The 25829-nt window shown below is 37.5% G+C and overlaps 2 protein-coding genes across 2 annotated transcripts; one reads left to right on the forward strand and one right to left on the reverse strand.

Annotated features, from left to right (window-relative positions):
- Positions 1-1360: 1360 nt before the first annotated feature.
- On the forward strand, positions 1361-21763 carry Men-b (Malic enzyme b). Its single transcript, XM_065482199.1, has 12 exons — positions 1361-1516; positions 13930-14142; positions 14637-14805; positions 15918-16076; positions 17625-17987; positions 18969-19097; positions 19160-19342; positions 19597-19735; positions 19790-20019; positions 20461-20631; positions 20689-20812; positions 21268-21763. Exons 2-12 carry the CDS (start codon positions 14114-14116, stop codon positions 21390-21392), a joined length of 1821 nt encoding a protein of 606 aa, XP_065338271.1. The 5' UTR covers positions 1361-1516; positions 13930-14113; the 3' UTR covers positions 21393-21763.
- Positions 21753-25458, reverse strand: Marcal1 (SWI/SNF-related matrix-associated actin-dependent regulator of chromatin subfamily A-like protein 1). The gene is made up of 12 exons (XM_065482198.1): positions 24950-25458; positions 24772-24887; positions 24568-24668; positions 24380-24514; positions 24113-24290; positions 23711-23877; positions 23492-23656; positions 22979-23137; positions 22812-22919; positions 22496-22670; positions 22043-22234; positions 21753-21904 (listed from the first exon to the last, which is right to left on the reverse strand). Exons 1-12 carry the CDS (start codon positions 25317-25319, stop codon positions 21779-21781), a joined length of 1992 nt encoding a protein of 663 aa, XP_065338270.1. The 5' UTR covers positions 25320-25458; the 3' UTR covers positions 21753-21778.
- Positions 25459-25829: the final 371 nt, after the last annotated feature.

The raw sequence follows: 25829 nt of genomic DNA on the forward strand, positions 1-25829 counted from the left end.
AAGCTCGGATTTTATTGTTGCGAAAGAAGAGTGGAAAAATGAGGCGACGAGCTGCGATTCTTCTTGCCGTCTCTCAAGTCTCAAGCGCGCGTTTTGCCGACGTCTGTAAATGAATCAAGCTGACAAGCAAGTCTGAGGAAAGTATAAAAGAGGAAAAAGGCACGGAAGAAAAGGCAGTGCTTGTCTAAAGACTTTTTACATGCAGATTTGCAAAATATCAAACATAATATTGCCCTGGAGCAGAGAATTCAGCAATAATGGAAAAAAGTTTTGTGCAGAAAAATCTTTATATATTCCTCTTAAGACAAATTTGTCTTAAGATGATGTACAGAGGCGGATTGATTAAAATGGTTTATTTTTTTAATTATATTTTAGGTCAAACCTGATTATCTGAGCCTGAAATCGAAATATCAAATGCACGTGAGATTTCTGCTTCTGCTACTAAGAAATTCAAAAACTGGATACCGATTAATTCGTCTTGATGTTTTACGTTTGTCCTATTGTTGTATCACGTGAGGAGGATCCCTTGATTTATTATTATTTAACGTTGAATGATTTTATCGAATTTTACCGTGATATTTAAACTAATTTTTAGTTAAAAAACTTTCAATGTATACAAAAAATCTCTTTTAATTAATATAAAGATATGAAATAAAATTTTATTTTATAAATAATAAATAAAAAATTGATATCTACTATTTTTAAAAAAGTAGCTGCGTACAAAAATTAAAATAAAAAACAAAATTTGTTGCTATATGATGTTATATATTGTGAACACTTAAATGGCTAAATTAAAACAAAATTTAAATTTTAAAAAACGTTACCCCAGTTCTGGCTGGCAAATTTTCGATTCAATTTGTCAAAATTAATTTAAAAAATGATTTGAACCAACTAGCTAAAAGACTTTGAGAGTGGATATACCTCATCCCTTTTCATCCCTCCTTCACTCCTACTCCTAAAAATAGAATTTTTCAGATTTTTCTTCCTAAACTGATCCTGAAATAACCACCTTAAACATTTTTTACACACCTCACCTTCAACCCCTAACCAAAACTGGGGCAAATTTATTTGAAATTCTTCTGAATAGTCGACAAAAATGAAATAAAACCCGTTTCTAAAAAGAGAACAGTAAATAAAAATATTGTGTTGTCTTAATTGGAGCTGGCAGATGACTGCCAGCACGGAAACAATAAAAAATGCAAGGAGAGAGTCGCACGGACGGGTGACGTCATGCCTTTCGAGTGTCTTCCCTGCAGAGCAGTGTGTCACATGTGTATGTGTGTGCATACAGAACAGCGATAAGAGAGCTGTTAGTTGGCGACTGTTTCATCGCTTGCTTCACTTTGCAACTATAGTTTTGCTTCATTCAGTGTGCAGTGAGTTTCCCATTGCAGAGGCAGGAGCACCCAGTTGACACTTTATATTATGTCATTTGCCACGCTTTTCCACTCGGAGAACTCGGCCGCCTCCGCCGCCGCCACAATTTAATTTGCCCTCAAAGGCAAACCACCGGCAGGTAGGAAATTTGTTTGCAGAAACACGCGACTAGTAATTAATTATCGCGTCACACGGCAGCTCGTGTTGCCCTTCTGTTTCAATTTCCATTATGAGAAACCGTTTCATCGATGCAAAAAATATTTAATATATAGAATATTGAGTCCATTCATGCAAAATGTAGGGTAGTTTCTCCATCATTTGCATATCTTGAATGAGAAATGGTCAAATATAATGTTACATCTCATTATTTGGATTTATTGTTTTCAAGAACAAAACATATCACAGATCAATTCAATATGTCTAAATTCAACCAAAAATATTTATTCTGTTTCTTAATTCCCAGATATATTAATTTAGTATATTTTTAAATTTGGTTGGTTAAGTTTATATCTAACGGAAGATTGTTACAATGTGGTAGTTAAAACATAACATAAAAAATTAACATATTTTTTATTAAAATATTTAAAACAAATTACAACAATTCTGTTTCTGATATTATTTTAAATAAAACTTAAGTAAAATAATTTTTTTAATAATTATATAAAAATTTGATTTAAATTTTTTGTTAATCAAATCAGGTTTTTGAAACACTTTTATTGTTTTTTGACTAAAAATTTCTTTAAATATGATGGAAAGATTCGGAATATTATTAGAAATTAATTTAGATTCGCTCCGGAGTATGCTATTTTGGCCCAAATTTCGTTAGAATAATAATTCCTGTCTCAACAATTTTGTATATTTTGAACTTAAATAATCTTAAGTTGCGCTAACTCGACAAAATTATTAAAATTTACAAACAAATCCTGAATTCGTTGCACTCGAAGAATTTAATCCGTCTTTGACGTCCCCAAAGTTACTAAAATAAACCATTAGATCATTTCTATCAAACCCCTAACCAAAACTAAAAAAAAAATCACGTGAAATTTTAAAACCAGTGAGTAAATTATTTTATTTATGTAACGTAAAAAGTTCAATTCGAAACTTAAACCTAAAAAATAAACAAAAGAGAACTTTGGCCCTGACACGACAAAAAAGTCAAAAGCAGACCTTTAGGCATTTAAAATTCAGATAGATGACAAAAACGTTGAATCTTTTTCGCGAAAATTTAAATGCCCTGATAATTAAAATCTGCGAAGGCTCTCTTAAATGGAAATATTTTTGTTAAAAAAAACTTCACTACAAATTTTTTTAAGCCAATTAGCGTGTATTCTGCGTTTTCCGCGTTGATAATGGTTCCCTTTTACTCATCTAGCTCTCTTTATTCCGTCGGTGTTCGGTGTTTCTAATCAGCTTTTGAGCCGACCATGCCTTCGTTCCCGAAATTATGTACACACGTTTTGCTATGGTACGCCGGTTTGAATCCATTCGCTCTACGCTTTTGTTCTGGTTAACTGGCTGGACCAGATTTTTGGCCCCTGAAAATAAATGTTGAGTGCGGCCGCGCGGACGGACGGCGAAATGAAACATAGGGCACGAGCGCACACACGCCGCGCTTCTGTTTCCGCAACGCCCGCTTATCGAGGCACAACACGCACTCGTGATCCGTTCTCCCACTCACAGCTCCGACAACAATTATTTTCACGATACATTTCGACCAAATTGGATGTAACGGATTTAGACAGATTTATTTTTCAGCCTTTGTTCGCATCTCACCGGGGAGTTCACATGATTTGGGATGTATCAATAAAATAAACCTTTCGTTCCCTGTGAAGAACAAGTTTATATTGTTGGAAAATTCAAAGGACTTTTGTTTGACGCAACGTTAAATATAAAATACCGCAATACCCTCTTATCAACGGCTTAAAATTTTGTACAGTGAATCAAGAGGAGGAAAAGATTAGGACTCATTTTATTTATTATCTTTCTTTTCATCAATAATAAATCTAAATAGTATACAAATTAAAAAAATCTTGTTTACAAATTCGCGTCTCCATCTCTACTCTGTTATTAGCTAAAAAAGATACATAAATTGACCTCGCGTATTTTTTTCATTTTCCAATTTTAAATTAAATTGATGTTGATAGTATCGCGATTAATTTCTAATGAGAAAGGCTGGAGAGTGAAATTTAAATATGAGAATTTATTTTACGCTTCCTTTACCCTTTTTCATTTTAAAAACAAATTTAAGCAAATTCTGTCGTTGAGAGCTGCGTCGTGGCCATCCAAAAGTATTAAGAACTGCAATTTAATGGGTGATTAAAAAGCGCTGGTGAATATTTAGATCAATTTGTTCATTGCTTATTCAGCTGGGTCCAGAGATTTGTGGCGCGAAAAAACGGTCACGGGAAAATGCGTGTAAATAGCCAAGTTTTGGTCAATATTGTGACATAATTTGCATTACTTGTACTAATTTTGTCTTTTGGATCGTAAAAACAAACTCTTGACACTCGTGCAGCAATCCAAAGAGAGCTTTTTGTTTCCCAAAGTCAGACGCCATCTTGGATCTGCGCAGTGGGAACCAATTTTATCGCAAATCTGGACCCTGCTGTGCTTATTATAATTAAGAACCAATAAATAGTCAAAATTCAAAACCTCTTGGTACAAATTTAAAAGCCGCGTATGAGAGTGAAAAAGAAAAAGAGTTTGTTGCACTATATATACTGTCAGCACTAATATGGCAGAAGATTAAACGAAATAATAAATTTGGTATGCGTTTCCCAGCTATCGGTTGGTGGATTTTTTATTTCAATTGTCAAAATTAATTAAAAAATTATTTAACCCAATTCATAAGTTTGAAGGGAACTTACAAATTTAATAAAAAATATTATTGTAACAATATCAATTGGAGTACTAATTTGTAAAGCAATTTCGGCTAATCCCAAGACTAACGTGGATGTTGAGACATCCATCAGTCCCCTGGCACATTTATGCACACACAGACTCACTGAACAACATTTTCTAAACATACCCTCTACCGATTGACTCTATTTTTGTCTCCTCTGAAGCACATAATGCGATTTCTCCTTAAAGACAGGCTAGATTCTTTTTCCTTTTAAAAACTGCTCAACACTATCGGCAGTCCCGGTCAGTTCGTACCAGAAAATAGCAAAACAAAAATCATGTTCCTGCTTTCGTTTTTGTCACAAACTTCCCTTTAAGAAAATATAGTCTTATAATTAAATTAAGCCTTTTGCGGTCACTAGAGGAAATTCTTGACAGCAGTTGACAAAGCAAAAACTCCAAAAGTTGGTTCAAAAAGTGGATTTTAGACGCGTGAGATTCCGTCAGTGCATCTCATAGTTGGCCATATAACGGGTGGGTTGGCAAGGTCCATGATCCGTCGGTGCGTGCAAAATAATTCAGCGGCGAGATGCATATGCATAATCGGCATGCGTGCGGGTGGGCCAGGGGGGCGATGCTGATGCTGCGGCGGCGGCGGATTATGCTGCGAATTATGCATGAATTAATTTCCACGAGCCGGGGAGAAAGTTTTGAAATTTTGCCAGCAGCTTTTAAGCTAATGGCCAAGAGGCAAAGTAGCGAAAATAAGCGAAGTCGCGTGCGTTATTAGATTAGAATTATTCGTGCAAACAAACCTCCTGCTTTGCTGCTGCTGCTGCCGCCGCCGCGGGCTCAAACTTTTGACAGCACAGATTGAAAACGGCGCCGCCAACTTTTTTTTAGCAAATTTATGTTCGGACGCTGCGCCGAAGCAAAAATTAAATACCAACTTTTGGCGATAAATTTGACCGTCTTGTTTATGTGCTAAAAATATTTCCTGACGACTCTTCACTTTTGTTTGTGAATTTTTATAAATATCATCAACCTATTTATTTTAGAGTTCTTACCCTCAAGATTTACTGAGTATTAATTACTATTTCTTGGAGGAAGTAAAATACAATTATTTTGTAAAATAAGATGAATTATTTTTACTTATCGCCTCTCAAATACTAAATCAATTTTATTTGTGGAGGATGTGGTCAGTTGGGGCACATGTTTAGATAACGTGAAGCCGGTGATTGGGAATATTTTGAGATTTCGACTCGCATTATTATATTCACAGTTGGCGTGTGAAGATGTCGGTGAAGTTGCTGTTTGCTCTCTTCTTAATCGTGTCCTTAGTGGCAATCCAAGGGACCGAATCATTCAATACTGGCAAGCTGTTGCCGATAAGAGCAAGAAGAATGTGTCCCCGGTACTATAAGTGCCCTCCAGGAACTTACTGCAGGCGTGGAGCATGTAGGACTCTATATCAAGTAGGATAAATCTGTGGGATTTGTCACGTGTGATCTGTTACGCAAAAAATTGTTATCTAACAATACAATTCGAATTTAAAACAAATTTCGTTTGTTTGTTTGATTTAAACTTGAATTTTAAGTCCCTTTCCAGCAAAATCAATATTTCTTCAGTTAGAACTTATATAGTTTAATTTGAATGCGAAATTAAGCTCTCTCACAACTAGAATATATATTATTTGAAATTTTCACTCGAAGAATACATTCATCTGATGATGGAGAAATGATCGGACTTGTCCTCGCTGTTCATAGTAGTGCCAGCGATGGTACAAAGTTAATAAGAGAGCGTAAACAAAACTACTACTCCTGCTCCTGATTCAACTTATTTTTTTGCTATTTACCCGTGTCTGAGGACCAGGAAGGTCAAATGTAATTTAAAAAAGTGCTCTAAACACATGCCAAGTTTCTAATTTCACCAAATTTCAAATAAACATTTTTTTGGTCACAGAAACAATTTTATTTAACAGCCAACTGAAAAAAAGAATACATATTCAGCTTAAAACAAAGAATTCTTCAATAATAATCATCTGTATTTTTCCTACACAATCCCCGCTTGCAGGAAGTTCCTCGGGGGCACTGGTAGTTCCAGACACAGAATCTTGGTTGATCCCTCTCTGTTAGAAACAGCACCGGAGCACCGACACGATAAGCTTCCGTCTCTTCGACTGCCACGAAAGTCACGAGAAGGATGAGCGTGAACGGCAATTTCATCAGCATCTTGACACTGTAGTTGCAATCGTGAAACGAAAAATACAGCTACTGGGTATTAAAAAAAATTACACCCCAGCTACACGCAATCTTACCACATGTTTCCTGTCTCAAATCCGCAGGAGTTTGAAGTTACGCAATTTGAGAATAATACATTACATATTTATCTAGGTTTTTAAAACAAGGAAAACATTTTGTCTGTGTGAGTGAGAAAGGCAGCCTTCAGCTGGCAACGATCCAGGTGCGAACGGAAAACATGGGGCACAGCACGTGCCGCAAGGGTTGAGTCCCGTGAAGGACGCACCGCCGGGGTCATTGAATGAAATGCCAGACGTTCATCCTGCATGCAGAAAGGTACGGATGTTACGCACGCCTTGCAGAGCCGAAAAAAAATAAATAGAAAAATTAGCAAAGCGAGACAAAATATTAGCTGGGCGAGTGAAGGTGTTCCCACATCACTCGTTTTTTCAACATATGGTTTTTCAAGTCAAGTGACAACGTCGAATCAATTTTATGTTTCGCGCGCGTTCATGCAGATCCTGCTTATCATTTTTATGCCTTTTTTCATGTAATTTTAGTTTCAAAGTAATCTTTATTATGGTTTTGCAGGGCTATTTTGCCCCATACATTGTCATATCCAGACAAAATAATATCAGTTTGTACATAAATGTTTAAAAGAGAGGTGCGGTTCGATATTTCTTGAAATACTTTTCTTTTAAAAATTCCTTGAAAGCACTTTGGTTTCCGTTGAGACACAAATTCGGTGGAAGGTTGTTCCACAGGCGGTATAGCTTTGCACTTCAAAACAGTTTTCGGGCACTTCAACACTTACAAATGGGGCCAGCAGTTTCATTTGATTCGCTCTTGTCCTGCCAAAAAGGTTTATATCGAACATTTTGGTTACTATAAATGGCAGAGCTAAGACGGATAATTTTTATACAGAATTTTGTGAGTCTGCACTAACACGTGCAGATCTCTCCTATCAACAACATTTAATAATTTGACCTTTTTTATAGAGAGCAGAAAGTTTTTGGCCACGTTTCACATTATAAATATAACGAATTACATTATTCTGCAGTATTTGTAGCTTCTTTAATTGACAGGTACTGAGATTACAACACACAATATCACCATAATCAAAATGAGGCAGGATTAAGCTCTTAAAGAGGAATGATACTGGAAAAGCCTGGAAAATGCTTGTTGCCAATGCATAAACTCGTCCCCTAGGATTGAGTTAACGCCTAAATTGACCTAAGAAGCACTGTAATTTTTTGAGAAAATTGGCTTCAAAGTTAGCGTGCTTTTCAAATGGTAATGGCTGTCTCCTTACTTGAAATCCGATTTGATTTCAAAACCAAGAGTTTGACCAATAAGTGGCATACACCGTTGAACAGATCTCGACAAGAGGAATCGGAATATGCCAAGAAAATATGTTCAAGCACTGTAAATTTTGGAGAAAATTGGTAAAATTTGAATTTGTACTGTAGGAAGGTCCTTTTTTATTATTGCAAATTGTTGAACAAATTGTTTATCGTTCAATTGTTTAAGGCATCCAACAATTTAAATAATTCTCAATTGTTGCCCAGTATCATTCCACTTTAACAAGTTGTACTCTTATTCTCTCTCACTTCTAAATTTTTGTAAGTTTTTTAATGTGCCATAAACTCTTTGAAAAAATGCGCGAAATGATAATATCTATCTGACTGTAATGTAAATCATGAGCAATAAACAATAATATATATAAGTCTTTTTTGCCAACGTCTCGAGAAGTGGTTTTCAGCCGTCTTAGCGATTCTTTTTGACAGCGTACGATATAGCCGCTCTTCGGTTTTGGTTTCAGCCTGCTAAGTGTGTCAGTCAGTCAAGTCAGTCGGTGCAGGGGTAAAAGGAAAGGCAAGCAAGGAGTATAATATTGTTATGCGCAAGGGCCCGAAGTCCGAGGCAAAGTTGCCCGAGGGATTTTTCGTTCGGCGCGCGCGTCTAATTTATTTTGCGTCTCGTGCAATGAATATATTTTTGCCGTGTGCCTTTGCCTTTGCTTTCGCTTGCGCTCGCGGCAGCCGGGCCGGGCTCAATCTCACCCCCGAGCCACCCCTTCGCTGCCTCGTCCGCCCGACAAAGCAGGATCAAAGAAAAATTGCCCTCTTTCTCTGCTCCTTTTTTTCGCGCCGCTAATCAAATATTCATTTCGGGGCCGCTCTTTCTCTTCGCTTGTTTTGCTCGGTCGAGATCTTAAGAGATGCACTTTCCGGGAACGCTTCTGTTTCCTGCTCATTTTTTGCTAAAACGTACGGGGTGAAATATTGAAACACTTTCCGCACTAGTGCACCAGAACTCGAGTTGTATGTGTGTGCTATAATGACTTAATGCACTCCTTTTTGTCGCAAGGGCAATTCAGGCCAAGGAGACAATCGCAGCATTGGATTATATTGTACTTCAAGTTTTACTGTTTAATTTATTTCTCATCCTCTTGATTGGAATAAAATTTCTAGCAGAACTGCATAAAAAATCAACTTGAAAAAAGTTCATGAAGCAGGAATTTATTTAATTCACAGTTTACCAGTTGCCTTTATTTTACTCACAGTTGCCATTTTCGATTTAAATGAAATTTATACAATTTCCATATTAGTACTAGCTCATCAAAATAAATATTAATTCAAATTGTGATCCTACATGATGTGCTGAATTTATAATTATTTTAAAAGTAGGGCAGCAGCTCGAAAACCAGCTAAATCCGACCTTAACCTTCGCTGCTTAGAAATCAACTCAAATTTACAAACCATGATGTGATTTATAATTTTCCGTTCAACAGATATTCTTTATCGCTTTTGTCCGTTTATCTTGCTTCTTTTTTGTGTGCCCGATAATTCGAAAAGGTTCTAATTCACTGTCCGATGTTTTCAGCTTTCCTCCAGAACATGTGTTATTCGCTATGAAATACCTGAACTGTATGTCAGTCTCTTTTAGGCTTTTTAAATTTTATATTTTGACGTAAAAATAAAATATTTATTCATAAAAATCTAAAACTAAAATTACTGCGGTATTGAGAAATATTATCACACATGTTATACAAGTATCACAGCATATATACACAGTTCACGTGTTGCATAAGAAGTGTGTTTTTCTCATCAGGGTGTTATCTGAAAATAATTAAGGTAGGGCGCTCTTATCGGAGCAAGGCGCCGTGTTGGGGAATCGAGCGCGCCAACGTGATTTGCAATGTGCCACGGTGACGTCGGTTGCATATATAAAAGCTGCAGGCGGCCGAATTAGATTTGCTTTTGCTTTTGCAAGAGCGGATTTTGCTGTCGGCGTGCCAAAGCATAGCAAAGGTACAAAAAAAAAGAAGGAGAAAAGGCGACAGAAAAAGTGGCGCCAGCAGCAGCAGCACGCCCGAGAAATTGATTTTAACTGCCTCGCTCTCTTCTCTCAGCACATTTTTTCTTTCATGCACTGAGGTCAAAATTGGATAAAAAAAAGTGAAAAATAGTTATCCTAACTAAAAGTTTGTTGCTTTTAAAAATTAGATAAAGAGAAGAAATTGCTTGAAGCAGCGCTTTGATTTTTTTTCTTATTTTAAAGAGCTTATTTTGCTTTCGCTGACCTATATAAAAGTTCTCATTTTCATCTGAGCTTTCGCTTGTCGTCATCGTGACACCCTCATATCCAGGGCTGTGAAATTTAGACAAGTCGACTGCTTTTCCTGTGCTTGGGTTGTTTAAAAAAATCAATGAAAACCAAAATAACGTTTGGGAGACGCTGAAAATTGCCCATTACGCTCAAATCAGCAAAAATTTTCATTTATGAAATGTAACTAACATTTCACACTCCTCGTGAAATGTAATTAGACATTATTTGATCCTGAAATATTTTTTTCTGGCGTATATTAAACAGGAAGTTATTGGATCTATAATATAGTCAAACTTGAAAGAACTCGTTTTTAGAAAATTAAATTTTCTGGTCAAACAAGAAATAAAAATAGGATTTTAGGGTTTTATTGAATATTTTTTTGTCTTTTAAAAACTTCATTCTATAAAATGAAATTTTAATATTTTTTGGAAAATTATTTCAGCGTGTCTATAAAAATGCTGATGGTATCTCCGTGGAGAGTCACGTTTTTAACAAAGAAAATCGAAAATAGCATCGTTTGGGTATTCTTTCAAATAAAAATTCAACTAAACTAAAAAAATGTCATGCATAAAATGAACAAAATGTAAATATTTGACCTTTTATTGCGATTTGGTTCCACAAAAATATTCTTGCTCACAACAAATCAAACAATAGACTACTTTTGGAAGAGGAAAAAATGTGAAGAGGACCGGCGGAAAAATCTACAAATTAAAATTTGTTCTCCTCAAATACGAATTGACTGTTTCAATGTTTCAATGAATCGATTCCCTGCGGAGCTTGTGTTCTAAATTCCGAATTTCAATTAACGTTGGCGCCGACGCTCCGTCAATCGAAGCGCGAATTCGGATTTGCCGGCTTTTTTACACCGCTCAAACAGAGAAACGTTGGAACGGCGTGGAATTGTTATTGCGGAATTATGTATGCCAGGATGTGTAGGGGGAGCGTTTGCACTAATGAGTAGAGCCAATTTCCTCTTAACTGCTCGCGAGTGAGCGAGCCTTTCCAGCACATACAGAGCGAGAGAGTTGTTTGTGCGAGTGTTCAGGCTATACGGCGAACGAAATGACACTCTCTGGCTGCTCTCAGTGCTCGTGCTGTGCGCATAAAGACATGATAATCGAGTGTATCGATTATCCGGCACGCGCGTTCGGCCACCCAGAGAACGAGCAAAAAAACCACCCTCGCGTTCCCGGCACTTGCAAAACTTTTTCGCTCAAACTCCAATTGTTTTTGTTCCTCCGCGTGTATGGTGGCGCCATCATTTTTAATAATCCCATTTGTGTGGCTGACAAAAACAAATAAAAATTGTAGATAATGACGCAAGAAAAGTGGTTTTACGGATTTTCATTGTTATTATTAAATGAAAATTTTAATTTGTTAACTTTATTTATTAATTTATTAAATTAAAAATTTAATATTCTACCTCTTCAGTCGCTGCAATGTTATATTTTTGTTTTTAATAAAAAATCATAATTAAAAAATAAATCCACTCTGTGATCACAAAGCTAATGCCAAATTAAAATAATTAACTTTATTGGGTAACAACTTTACGCTAATATTAGAAATTATTATAAAAAAGAAATAGCCATTATAGAAACTTGATTCATACTTCGAAACTGGTATAATATATCTCGTTGTGTTCAATGCGTTAAATAATTCATTAGACCAATGTTAAACCTAATATTGACTACAAAAATGTCTCAGAAAAGTCGCTGCAAAAGCTATTATGATTTTCAATTATTGGTGATGACTATCTTCCTGCTTGCAATTTTATTTTATTTCCCAACAAAACATTTGCCAACATATCCGGAGAAAATTGTTTGACTTTAAGCACGGTCCTATTTTGATGATTGCACATCATTACAGAATTTTTCAGCGCATCTTTACTCAAAGACCGTGGGCCAACAGGCCCTACAAAGCAAACAATCAGACTCCAACAGAGTCAACAACAATCGGGAAGAGTGCAGTTTGTCGTCACTCGTCCCGTTGAAAAGAGAGGAGAGAGCAAAACACTGCGGCGCAAATCTGCTGAGCAAACAACCCTTCCGCGGAGGAGAGATCGACTTAATCCGCCGCATAAATATCATCCGGGCGGGCAGCTCGCGCACTCCGATCACGCACCGCCGACTCCGCAGCCGCCGCTTCCGCGCGCACCTTCACACCACACACCTGGTCAAATTCGCACAGGCAAAGATTCTCTCTCTTTGCTTGCTTCACAACGACAAAATAATGATAAATTTAGGCTCAGAATCACACACTTTGTCTCCCTGCTTCCACCACAAGAGTCACATTACTGCCCCTTTGGCGGTCAGGAGTAGGAGGAGGGGATTGAAACAACCCGTAAAGAAAAGTTCCAATTCGTTTTGTTTAAAACACTCTAAAAATTGGGAAACGGCTAAAAATTTTCCAGGTTGCTTTTTAAATTTGTTTTACAGTTATTGTCTCCACAAATTTGAATGCTCATCAAGCTGAGAGAACTGTCTCCCGGTGAAAATCATGATTTATTTCACCAGGAAAAAATTATTTCGAAATTTGCACACCGTTGGATCTGGTCATCAAAGAAAGGTCCTTACATCACAACAGTTTTCCTCCAATGCAGATTATGAAACGTTGCCTTAAATTATTGATGGTTTCAACATGTTTTTTTATTTATAAATTCTATCGAAACGTCATATTTAAATATTAAATTTAATGAATGTTTATTTTAATAAACGTCACCACAGGAGTGTTAATATTTTAAGCATAATAAAAAATGCAACTACCTTCCGTGTGTACAAGAGCTGTTTATTTTCTGTATTAACAGAGTTTTTTGCTGCGCAGATAAAAAATAGCACGCTACACACCAAGGCAGTTGGAATTTAATTTTATCTGGAAACATCCTCCTGCAGTGCATCAGCCTTCATTAGCAATTTTAACAACACCTTTTCAGCCGTTTTTTTATCGTTGTGCGTTATTTAGCCTTGGTGCTCACTTTTTTAGTAAATGCATCTTACTAAAATCAATTACATTTGCGACTCTTTTCTCCCATTGAATAAGTAGTGGTTCACAGATAAAACTTAAGAATAAATTAAATTGACAAGACCTCTCCAAAAATTTAAAACAAAATTCTTACTAAAAACGAAAAATATAAATTAGAAAAAAAGGGTTTATAATATTTTATCTGAATATAACCTGCCTTCGTTGAAAATTTCTGCAGCAAGAAATATTTCCTATTTAGAACAAATAGTAATGAAAATGGACGCATCGCTGCTGTATAAAATTGGATGGCGCAACGTGTACGTGCGATGCGCGAGATAGCACACGTAATAAAAGGATTAAAATATTGCTGGGAAAATTTTGCTCTGCTGCACTCTGGAAAAGAATAAAACATATTAACTTTACAAAATTGCGAGTTAAAAAACACATTAACCTAATTTTGGTTTTATTTTAATTCACATTTCCAATTTTTAGCCTCTGCATTGAATATAAATTATTTTATATGTAACACAGTTTTGTTTAAATGAGTAGAATGAAATACAAAGTTTTTTAAAAAAATATATATTTTTGATTGGTTGCAGTAGCTGATAATATTGAAGTTAAAAAAAATTACTAGTTCTTCGAATTTCGGACAGTACATTTCAATGCAGATGATGGGTGCATCAAAATATTTTCCTTCTTATTGTTGCTAAACATGAGGTTTTATCTTCTCAAGCTGCTTCACTTAATATAAAATATTTATGTCCATACATCCTTCTTTTATTGCCTACATTATATATTTTTTTTCGACTGCAGACTGCAGTGAACGATAGAGAGCAAGAAGAGAGCCAAATGAAAATAAACGGTCTCACTCACTCACACAGTTTGCTCTTTCACCGCATAGGAGGCCCGCGTTCAGCATTCGGTGTCGGTAGCAGCACCACCAGCGGCAGCAGGTGAAAGCAGCGGGACACCCTCTCCGCAGCCGGGGGAGGAGGGAGAGTGCGCAGTCAGCGGACGGCAACGGCAGTTGTTGGCCCTCGTCCAGCGGCCAGCAGCAGCACCAGCAGCTCTCTGCAGCACCAGTCATGCTGGGCTTGTCGACCCGCATCTCCGCGTGAGTACCTTTGCGTCAGGGTAGGAAAGCACCCTGGCAAGTATAAATATTGAACCCTTTGGTTGGATCGGTTTCAGTAGCGAAGGGGTGAATATGCCGCCTCCACCGGCGGTGAAATCAGCTGGGTGAAGGATGGAATTTTTTGTTTTCGAGTTTCTGATTTTTAATTTGTTATCCTCATTGCATCCCTTATTTTTTAATGTCTGTTAATTTAGCTAGATTGAAATAAATCAGGTCTTAAATGGTTTAAAGAAGGCTTTAGAATTTCAATTAAATCAATATTCTAGCAGTTTTTTAGCCATTCAATTCTCGATTCATTTTTTTGTTATTAATCTATTCTCGCTTTAATTTTCCTATGCACATTTTCTAGCAGTATAATTTGCCAATAATTCTCAAGGTCACGAATCGACCTTTAAAATTTTTGGCCTGGAATAAATATGGCGTTTAGTTTTGGCTGGAAGTAGTACTAAACTTATCGATTTGTGCGTTGGCAGCGGTGCTCTGTGTGGCAGTGCCAAGGCGGCCGTCGGCGGCGCGGCCCGCGTGCTGGGCCCCGTGGGGGACCTGCTGCTCACACGGCTCTACCACGATGCCACCGGCGACGTCATCTGTCCATCCCAGATCCGCGGAATCGACCATGTTCGAGACCCAAGACTCAACAAGGTTAAAAAGATATGATTTTAAAAAATAATGTCAAGTTCCAAGAAAAATTTTGAGACTTGATATCAGAATAATTTGGATCCAGATGAGAGGATTTATTTTATTAGAAAAAATATGTAATTACAACATAAGAAATGTATCAATTGGCTCGCATTGTTGAGAGCATGTTTTGCGTGCGCGTTGCAATGTGAGATTCCGAGTGATGTTTGGGGGTCAAGTTTGGGCTGTTTTACGCCTGCATCTGGCGCTCTATCATTGCTGTAACGAGTCCATTCAGATTTGGGAAGATTACAAAAGCTTTCCGACTCACTACTGCTGATTTGCACCTTTCCAGCATACGTGAATCAATTTCACAGGATGAAATGTCTAGCGTTTCTGTAACAAAATCTCGGTGCGGAGGCAGTAACACGAGATGGTCCTTTCTGGACTGGGCTCCCTCCAATGAGACCTGTGCGCCAATTTTATTGAAACACGGAATTTTCACGAGTTGTTCGCAAGCTGGAGGAGGCCCATCTCGAAAGAGGTGAAATAAAAAACTAACGCTATTTGAAAAGCAGAGAGCTTGGCTGTATATTTTTTCTTTTTCTCGCTTTCTGAGACGCGTCTCACCAGGTGCTTATTAATTTTTTTTCTATTTGCTCATTTTTTCCTTTCTGAGAATTTGTTACAGCCGTTATCGTTATCTTTTCCAATTCTGTAGAGGGGTTTCATATTTCGTTAGGAATGAATTGAATTCAAAAGTAACATTTTTTACACTTTAGCTCAGAATTCCTTTCAGTTTAATATCTTATTTGTTTATTTTCCAATTGCCATAGTAGTTACGCGCGAAAGGTAAATAAAGGAAGCCGCGCAACAATATGTTTTCAACGCTTTTGCGCTATTTTTACAGCAAGTGCACAGGCAGACAAGTTTGTATCGTGTAACGCGCTGGCCGCGGGACGGTAATATATGCAGCCAGCAGAGGCGTTCCAAAACCGCCCTATTTTATTTATAAACCCTCTGGTCTGTCCAACTCTTTTGCTCCGCGAGTGACGGGCTGACGCGCGCATTGCGTTCGACACGCGCGAAAACTCCGACGTATTCAAAGGGTGATTTTTTTTAATGCTGAATTTCAGGGCATGGCCTTCACCCTGGAGGAGCGGCAGCGGCTCGGCATCCACGGCCTCTTCCCGCCACGGTTCAAGACGCAGGAGGAGCAGCTCGAGCTCTGCAAAATCAGCTTCAACAGGTACACTGAGGACCTCAACAAGTACATCTATTTAGTTGGACTCCAGGTGAGAATAATTTAGTAAGATTTTTAAAATCCCAATAACATTTAAATATATTAATAATTTAATAGATAGTTTAATTATTTTATATGTTTAATAATTAATATTTTAACTTTATCTTTTAATCTTTAATAACTTTAACTTTTATCTTGTAACTATAGAGAAATTTTAGAATATAGCTTACGCCGAAAACATATTTCTTTCTTAAAGAAAACCTTCAAAATATATAAATTCACTTGAGCATCTTAGAAAAATAATTAATGTACAATTATAAATGTGTTTACTAGGACCCTCTAGTGATTGACTTTTCAATTATATTAGATAAGTTACAAAATTTACTTGGATATTTTGAAGGTTTAAAGAAAATCTGAGTTCCAGCTCTAAAGATAAAAACACCTCAAAATATAAATGTACTCATTTTTAATATATTCCATGTCCTATAACTAGTCTAAATTAGTAAAAAATATCAATATGATAGAATGCTTGTAGAAGAATATTAAAATTTTTTACAGACAAAATTCTAGAAATAAAATTTATTGATGACAAATAAAATTACACACAGCCGAAAACAATCCATGTATAAAAACTAATAACCAAAATTTCTTCTTCGTCGGATTTCCTTAGATTTCATGGGGTTTTGGAAGAGTAAAGCTGTTTTTTTCTCGGCAGTAACGTGCTAAATTGCGTTGTCAGATTTTAAAGTAAACAACTTGAAACAGACAAAACTCATAGGATTTCCTAATTACCAAGCTATTTCCCAAGCATCAATTACACCATTATTTCAAATACACAATCTCTTCTAAACCATCGACCATAAGCTAAAATTCAGAGAATACAAATATTTTTTAAGACTTTCAAGTTCCAATTGTCCTCAGCAGCTCGCAAAGATTTCCTTTTAGAACGTTAAAAGAAAATAAATGTAATTTTTGTAACTAAATTATTTAAGTCTAAGAATGGTTACAAAATTTTGTCAATAATCCAAAGCTCAACAAGGTGTGAGGCCTAACAGGAGAACTCATATCGTCATATCAATTTGAAATATTTCCCCATGAAATTTATTTGTTTTACAAAATTGAACTTGCTTTTAAATCAGATCCAATTAATTTGATATACTGGCTGACGGGCTAAAGTTGAATTCTTATTTTTAAAATCAACATTCTGCTTTTTAATATACATGCAAGATCCCTACTTTAATCTTTGATCTGATTTTTATTCTTATCCCAGAGTTCTTATTTTATTTTTAATTTCACCTTTACATGACATAACCTCTTTTTCTTGGTTTGATAGTTTTTATCTCATTGAGAGCAATTACTAGATATTCCAACATCCATTAGGACCGTAAATTACTCAAAATTATATTTTTGAAACCATCACATTCTTAGAAATGTTTTGATTAAATAAAATCCTTTGTATTTTTCCACTCTTTTTCTTTACTAGCCTCTTCTTGGTAGACTTAAAAAACTAACCAGAAATCTATGAAATTTATATACCATTAAAAATTACCAGGAACTAGTAAAAACCTGTACAAATAAAATTCTTCCTCTATGGTTACAGGACCGAAATGAGCGTCTGTTCTTCCGGATGCTGTCCGAGAACATCGAGGAGCTGATGCCGATCGTGTACACGCCGACAGTGGGCCTGGCGTGTCAGGCGTTCGGGCTGATCTACCGACGGCCTCGCGGCCTCTTCATCACCGTCAACGACCGTGGCCACGTGTACGACGTGCTGCGCAACTGGCCCGAGCCGGACGTGCGCGCCATCGTGGTGACCGACGGCGAGCGCATCCTCGGCCTCGGCGACCTTGGCGCCTACGGCATGGGCATCCCGGTCGGCAAACTCGCCCTCTACACCGCCCTCGCCGGCATCAAGCCGCACCAGTGTCTGCCCATTGTCATCGACAATGGCACTAACACCCAGGTATGCAACTACTTTTAAAATAAAAAAAGCAAAAATTGTTTTTTCTTGCTATATTTGTAATTTTTAACATTTTTTTAGTTTGTACAATTTAAAAAATCATATATTCAGCCAATTTTTACAAACTGCAAATTGAAACCCCCCAAATTTTTATTAAAACGCACTGAATGACTTTTTCCTTGGACTAGCTTAATTATAAATTTAATTACTGGAAGAAATTTTTTTGATAAATTCAGTTAATTTTACTTTCTAAAATGACGTGAACTGCCAATCAAATATTTTAATTTATTACAAACCTTTTATTAATGCAATAATTTCCAAGACATTTTAATGACGTTTTAAGTTAAAATTTAATTCAATTTTTATTAAAGAGGAATGATACTGGAAAAGCCTGGAAAATGCTTGTTGCCAATGCATAAACTCGTCCCTTAGGATTCAGTTAAAGCCTAAATTGACCTAAGGAGCGCTGTAATTTTTTGAGAAAATGGGCTTGAAAGTTACCGTGCTTTTCAAATGGCAATGGCTGTCTCCTTACTTGAAATCCGATTTAATTTCAAAACCAAGAGTTTCCCCAATAAGTGGCATACACCGTTGAACAGATCTCGACGAGAGGAATCGGAATATGCCAAGAAAATATGTTCGATCACTGTAAATTTTGGAGAAAATTGGCAAAATTTGAATTTTAATCGTAGGAAGGTCATTTTTTATTATTGCAAATTGTTGAACAAATTGTTTATCGGTCAATTGTTTAAGGCATCCAAAAATTTAAATAATTTTCAATTGTTGCCCAGTATCATTCCACTTTAATTGCGGTAAAAACCTTATTAGTAGTCCATAAAATTAGCAGTGTCCTTTTAAAACATTTTGCCTCCTTTGGGCTAAAAATTATTAATCAAAGTAATGATTAAAAAATAATCGTTTCTTAAAAAAGGATCCCAACTTTGTTTCTCAAGTTTTAACTGTACGGAAAATATTTTTCTTTAGCAACTCTTGGAAGACCCGTTGTACGTGGGTTTGAGGCAGAAGCGTACAACAGGACCGGAATATGACGAGTTCATCGACGAGTTCATGGACGCGGTCGTGCGACGCTACGGACAGAACACTCTCATCCAGGTAACCACCCTACCCATCCAACGATAAAACACTTTTTCCTGACCACTGGACGCCAAAAACAGTTTGAAGACTTTGGCAACCACAACGCGTTCCGCTACCTGGACAGTTACCGCAACAAGTACTGCACCTTCAACGACGACATCCAGGGCACCGCGTCCGTGGCCGTCGCTGGGCTGCTGACGTCGCGAAGGCTCACGGGCAAGCGGCTGTCGGACAACACCTTCCTCTTCCTCGGAGCCGGCGAGGTAGGTTTCATCCAAAATAGGGTTTAAAAGCATTTTCAGCTCTATTTTAGAGTAGTTTTTTTATTGAATGTGTAAAATTTAACATTCTGCTCAAATTTAATTTAATTTTCCAAAACAAAAAATTAATTATTTTGATAAATTACGTATCTAAAATATAAATATATCTAACTAACCCTTCCGTTTCAAATAGAAAACTCGTATCAATTTTATTCGATGTGCGAAATTTTATTAATCAATGAAAATAAATTGATTAGGCAGCTATTGGTATTGCTGACCTGACTGTCAAAGCCATGATGGCCGAGGGCACCTCCTTGGACGAGGCAAGGGGCAAAATCTGGATGCAGGACATCCACGGCCTCTTGGTCAACAACAGGCCAGAAGGAGAGCTTGAAGGTATTTATTTCCACATAACAATATTTTCGCGAAGCCTAACGTATTTGTCAAAAGGTCACAAAGTGTACTACGCGAAGGACCACCCTGTTATGAAAAACCTGGCGGAGGTGGTGAAGAAAATCAAGCCGTCGATCATGATTGGCGCTTCAGCCGCCGCCGGAGCCTTCACGCCTGAGATTCTGCAAGACGTGGCCGCTAATCACGAGCGACCTGTCATCTTCGCCCTGAGCAACCCGACCAGCAAGGCCGAGTGCACTGCGCAGCAGGCTTACGACAACACCAAGGTGACTTTTAGCATTTTTTTTTATTTTTCTAGAAAGTGCCTCCTATCCCCTCTTATTCTTTCATGAAAGAATAGGAGGGATTCTCCTGAAACTTGTAAAACCGCCCAAAAAAATATATTCACTCCAGTAGCGAGGGGAAGCGTACTGCAGATTAAGAGAATTTTCATCCACTGAATTTAATATGAAAATTTGCAGGTGAAAATTTTAATTTGCACCTGTTTTTTTAATTAAAAATAGTATACAGATTTAGGAAATCGAATATTTTTCACCTTATGACATTGAAAAATATTTAAAATAAAGTAATTCGACATAAAAAGCACGATAACATTATTTCTTCCTTTACATTTTATTTAAATTGTGCCCTGAATTTCAGGGTTTAATGTAATTCTGTTTGTAAGACGCTTTTCCGTACTAAATTCACCTTAAATCTTATGACTTCAGGGTAAGTGCATTTTCGCGAGTGGCTCGCCCTTCCCGCCTGTGAACTACGAAGGTCGGACCTACACCCCTGGTCAAGGTAACAACGCCTACATCTTCCCAGGCGTCGCGCTCGGCGTCATCTGCACCGGCATGCACCACATCAGCGACGACATTTTCCTCATCGCCGCCCAAGTGAGAAATTCCAGCACATTTTAACAGCGCGGTATTAATAGGCCTAAATGATTGCAGCTGTTGTCTGAACAAGTGTCAGAGGAGGACCTGGCGCTGGGAAAACTCTACCCGCCGCTCAGCAGCATCAAAGAGTGCTCAGTCAAGATTGCTGTGAAAGTCGCGGAGCACGCGTACCAGAACGGTAATCTATTTAAATATTTTTAAATGTTTTCGTGACTAGAATTTGCACTGGTGGTATGTCCTTGAGAGAAAGAATACGTGTTAAGGCCTCTGGGTTTTTCATTTTCTTTATATTGAAATTAATTTTATTTATAGAATATTTATTTTCAAAAAGAACTGAAATTCCTTTTGCGGTCTCTTGATCTGTTAAAAAATATTTGTCTTAAAGGTCCCCTGATTATTTCCATTTTTTTATAAATTGCTTTAGATTTGCGAAATTGATTGTTTCTACAAAATGGGGTCAATTGTTCAATTCAGGGTTCTTTAAATGTTAGAAGCCAACAATTTTAAGCTAGCTTATTGTGTCACAGATTAATTTCTTTGGAATTTTTTTTCAATAAGAAATCACAATCAGAACTCATTTTTCTTGCTACCTTTTTTCTCTCTCAATAAAATCAACCGTTATTTTTTATTCAGGATTGGCATCGACGTACCCCGAGCCGAGGGACAAAGAGGCTTTCCTGAAGAGCGCAATGTACAACCACGACTACGACACGTACGCCCTGCCGAGAACCTACCCGTGGCCAGGCAACGTTAACTGACTCAGTCTCAAGCATTGTTGATGTTATCGCATATTATATGATAAAAATATTGAAAATATTTTTACGGTTGGTCACTGCCTTTTAGTGGCGTTGCTTCTCTGCACTCTTCACGAAATTGTGTCATTGTTGCCGTAGTATTCGGTATTCGCCACTCACGTATTAACTTATTTTGTTGATTTCATCTTACGCAATTTGTTAGCGGCCGAATCGCAGAGAGATTCGATATTTGCTGATTACAGGAACAAAAAATAATCAAAACGCGTTACGCGAGGGAAATTGTGTGAGTTCGGCCAAGTATTACGTTGTATATTTTTGTAATATTATATATATATTATATGATCATCTTCAAAATACAAATGGTTAGGAAAACATTTATGGCTTTTAATTCACTTTGAGCACGCAGACACCTCAGCGTCGATAGCGTCCCAGTCCACGTCATCCAGCATGTCTTCCTCCTCCTCGTCTTTGCTTGTGGTTTGAATGTACTTGGTAATTTTGTTTTGGTCAGCGTCCTGGGGAAATAACATAAAAAATCAAGGGAAGGTAAACACACGTTTAATTTTAAAATGAATAAAATCTGACAACTCCTACGTTAAATTATATTAATGCCAGAAAAAAAGATAATTTAGATGATCGAAATGAGGAATCACCTGCAAAACTCTGGTGCTAGAGGTGTCAGTTAGGTTGTCCTGGTTCAGGCCAGCTTTGTTCAGAACAGCCAGTTTCTTTTGAAGAAGGTTCCACATGTGGTCGTCGGACGTATCCTTGGCCACCAGGTATTGCACCACAACCGTATTCTGCTGCCCGATTCTGTGCACTCGATCCTCAGCTTGCAGCATAATCTGTCAATTGTCATAGTGACTGGTTTAAAAAATAAATGTCAACAGACTTCACATAAAATTACTTCATAATCTATTAAATGAAAAATTACAACAACTGAATTGCTAAACAATTACTACATAAACATTTCTTTTGTGTTATTTTAATCACACGAGCCTGACATTGTTTTTTTAAATTTAGAATATTTTCTTTGGGTTTAATCTGATCAAAGAAGCTTTTTTATTATGATTATTTTAAATAATCACGAAAACAGCGCGACTCACCCCAGGATTCCAAAAGAGCTCAGCAAAGACGACCATGTGAGCGGCCGTCAGGGTAATTCCTGAGTTTGCCGCCATGATGGAGAGCACAGCCACCTTGCAGGCAGGGTCCTCCTGGAAGGTCTGGCACGCTTCTAGCCGCGCTGCTGATGACGTCTCGCCATCAATGCGAATGTACCTGAAAGGAAAATTATTTATTTTTAAAATATTTGTCTCGGAAGTTGATAAGTGCGATCTACATTTTAATTTAAAATTTCGCAGCAGACAAGATTTTTCCTATTTCTTTGAGCGACATAAAAGGATTTCTTTACAGACTAACCTGAATTTGCTGCGGATGACTCTGTCACAAACAGCGTCAAGCACAGCCTTGTGGTGCGCAAAGCACAGGAATTTCTTGCCTTCCTCTAGCAGCTCCACGATGTAATCACTGCAGGAAAATTTCCATTGCCATTAATGTTCCAGACAAATTGAAGCAGCAACTCTAACCAAATGGCCTTAATTTTGATGTAGCTGGTTTCATGGAAGTAGTGCAGCAAAGCACCGTGTTTTTCAGAGTTGCTGTTGATGTTGAGTAGCCTCGCTTTTGCAGCTTGTAGTTCCTTTTGCTCCTTGATGATTGAGCCAACTGGCAGCACCACAGTTTGTCTATAACAAAATTTAAATGTAAATACATATATCCAGTTGAAATAAAATGCAGCTCCCTCAGTGTGTACATTACTTAAAAGCTAGCTAACACAAAGGACGCTGCTTTAATATCAACACTAACACACTAACATTTTGAGGGCCTTGATTGCAAAATATATTTATTGGCACAAACAAAAATCAATTTTCATCCAAAAGGAATTTTTAAATTATTCATTTTAGAAAATTTCAAATAACGTTCAGGTTTGAAAATCCAGACCTTTAAATTATTTTGAGAGTTTTGAAAAGGCAATTTAAATTGATTAATTCAATTAAGAATGTGTGAAGAGAAAATTACTAAACGTGCCAAGAACCAACCTGAATTTGCCCGGCAGCTGGGTGAGCACGTCCTTTTTCAGTCTTCTAATCATGAAGCACTCCTTGAGCACAATGCTGAGCTCGTCCATGTTGCACGAGCCAGAGTAGTCCCAGCCCCAATTTGTCTCCTTTGCAGCGCAGTACCGCACTCCATATTCATGTAGTCTACAGTAATTTCAGGGGTAAAAATGGAGAAAATAGTGAAAGGCTGAAAAATACTTCATCAGGGCATTTGGTCGGATGATGTTTAGCTGCGAGTAGAGTTCAATGGGCCTGGAGAGGGCGGGCGTACCAGTCAGCATCAGCAGTCGCTTGGCACCCCTTACCAACTGCCCTGCGGCCTCGGAGCGCTTGGATTTGGTGTTTTTAACACTGTGTGACTCATCCTGAAAAAAGTATACAGGTTTTTTCAAAACTGAAATTTTTGTACAAATGCTAATTAAAAAGTACCTTGAAAATATCATTCCCTGATTTGATAAATTTAAAGAAAACCAAAAAAATATATTAGAAAAAATATCCAACGCTACTTTTGCAGTTCTAAATTAAAATTTTAAAAATGTGTACGTAGAAAAAACTCTGCAATAGGAATTTTCCTGCGATATATTATGTACTCCTTTTTACCATGATGACGACTCCAAATTTCATTTTCTCCAGCATATCCTTCTGCCTAGTCAAGAGATCATAAGAGATGATGAGGATTCTGGCGTCAGCCACAAACTCCTTTCCATTTGTCATGACTACAACTTCGTGCCATGGAACGCTCGGCAGCCACATCCTGAATGACTCAGCCCACGAAAATCTGTGAATTTATTTATTTATTTTCAAACCTAAAAGATCAATTTTCCTCCTAATCCCTGTTCTAAATAAAAAATACATAGAAATTCGCACCTGACTGAGGAAGGACACACAATGAGAAGAGGCCAGTCCTCTTTGTAGTAATTGGCGACGGCGAGCGCCTGGATTGTTTTGCCGAGACCCATGTCGTCAGCCAGCATCGCCCTGCCTCCTTTAGAGATGCAAAATCTAGTACAAAATACTTGATTTTCAGCTCCTCTATAATTTTTAGCGAATCTCACTTGATTCCGTCGACTTGGAATGGCATTAGAGCCTCTCTGCAGACTGGATCCAGGCGCGAAAGATCAATGTCTTCTGTGCTGGCGCTGGGTTGCTGCATCAACTGGAATTCAGCCATGCAAGTAGGAAAAAATAATTTTTAATAAATCTGACTAATATTAAAATTTTTACTGAACTCCTATCAAAAATATTATACATAAACTAACCTCAACAATTTTAGCCGGAATGTGAGTGAGATAAAAAGGTGGTTTCACTGCCTTGACGGCTTCTTTCAGCTTGTTGTGATCCTTGAGGTGGAAAGTCCAGGTCTTCGCAATTGCATCTGATGTAATATAAAACAATTATTATTTATGTGAATGAATAAAACATTAATTTTAAACCCACCATATTGTCTAGAAGGAATGGATTTGAATATTTCGATGACCTGCTGGTTGTAACCCATGGCAACCTTGAACCTGTCCTTGGAAAGGAGTTTGCAAATGCCCTGATTCGCCTGACTAGGCATCGAAGATTTGGGCACCTCTTTTGTTTCTAATTTCGGCTTTTTCGCCACTGTGACGTCCAGAGGCTTTTTGCTGTTTGACCCGTAGAAGGATTTCAAGGGCACTGATTTGCTGCCTTGGACTGAAGAAGCTGCAGAATTGTTAATATTAGCCGAGGCTGCTGCAGCTGTTGCAGCCTTCTTCTTCAATTCCTGCGCTCTTTTGCGGTTCTCTTCTATCCGCTGACGTTGTTCTGCCGTCAATGAGGACATGATGAATAAAGTTTAATGTTGAAATTTGAAGAGTGCAGTCACAGAAGTCACCACAGTCCACAACAAACAAAACGCTGGAATCCCATTCTCATTGTTCCTGAGTCGGTTCTTGTTTTCCCTCCGTCAGCCGGCAGACAGCGTGTTTCAGCTGGTTTGTTTTGGTGTGTAAACGGTCCATCCACATTCCAATTCAATTTCGACCAATTGGAGTGCTTGATTGCAGTGTGAAATGGATACAGAGAAGCATAGCGTTTTGAAGTACTTGAGTGCATCAATATTTTTTAAGTTATTTTACACGTTATTTTAAAAAATATTTATAATAAAGGATTTAGTGTAAAAAATTCAACACAATTCATTCACTGACATAGCAATATTGTGTAATGTTAGTTAAAATATGCTAAACACCTTTCCGTACTATGCACTTGCGAGAGGGGCGTGAACGTGGTCGTGGTATTTGCGGTACGTGCGGGCAGGAAACTAAAAAGTAAATAAGATTCGGGAATTTCTACG

This window comes from Cloeon dipterum, chromosome 3, assembly GCF_949628265.1.
Source record: "Cloeon dipterum chromosome 3, ieCloDipt1.1, whole genome shotgun sequence".
NCBI classification, from domain to species: domain Eukaryota; kingdom Metazoa; phylum Arthropoda; class Insecta; order Ephemeroptera; family Baetidae; genus Cloeon; species Cloeon dipterum.

Coding starts and splice junctions, on each gene's coding strand:
- Men-b (XM_065482199.1), top strand. CDS start 14,114: ATGCTGGGCTTGTCGACCCGCATCTCCGC. Junction 14,806..15,917: donor GAGACCCAAGACTCAACAAG/GTTAAAAAGATA, acceptor GCTGAATTTCAG/GGCATGGCCTTCACCCTGGA. Junction 20,813..21,267: donor GGAGCACGCGTACCAGAACG/GTAATCTATTTA, acceptor TTTTTTATTCAG/GATTGGCATCGACGTACCCC.
- Marcal1 (XM_065482198.1), bottom strand. CDS start 25,319: ATGTCCTCATTGACGGCAGAACAACGTCAGCGGATAGAAGAGAACCGC. Junction 23,878..24,112: donor AATTTGGAGTCGTCATCATG/GTAAAAAGGAGT, acceptor TACTTTTTTCAG/GATGAGTCACACAGTGTTAA. Junction 23,657..23,710: donor CGACCAAATGCCCTGATGAA/GTATTTTTCAGC, acceptor AAATTACTGTAG/ACTACATGAATATGGAGTGC.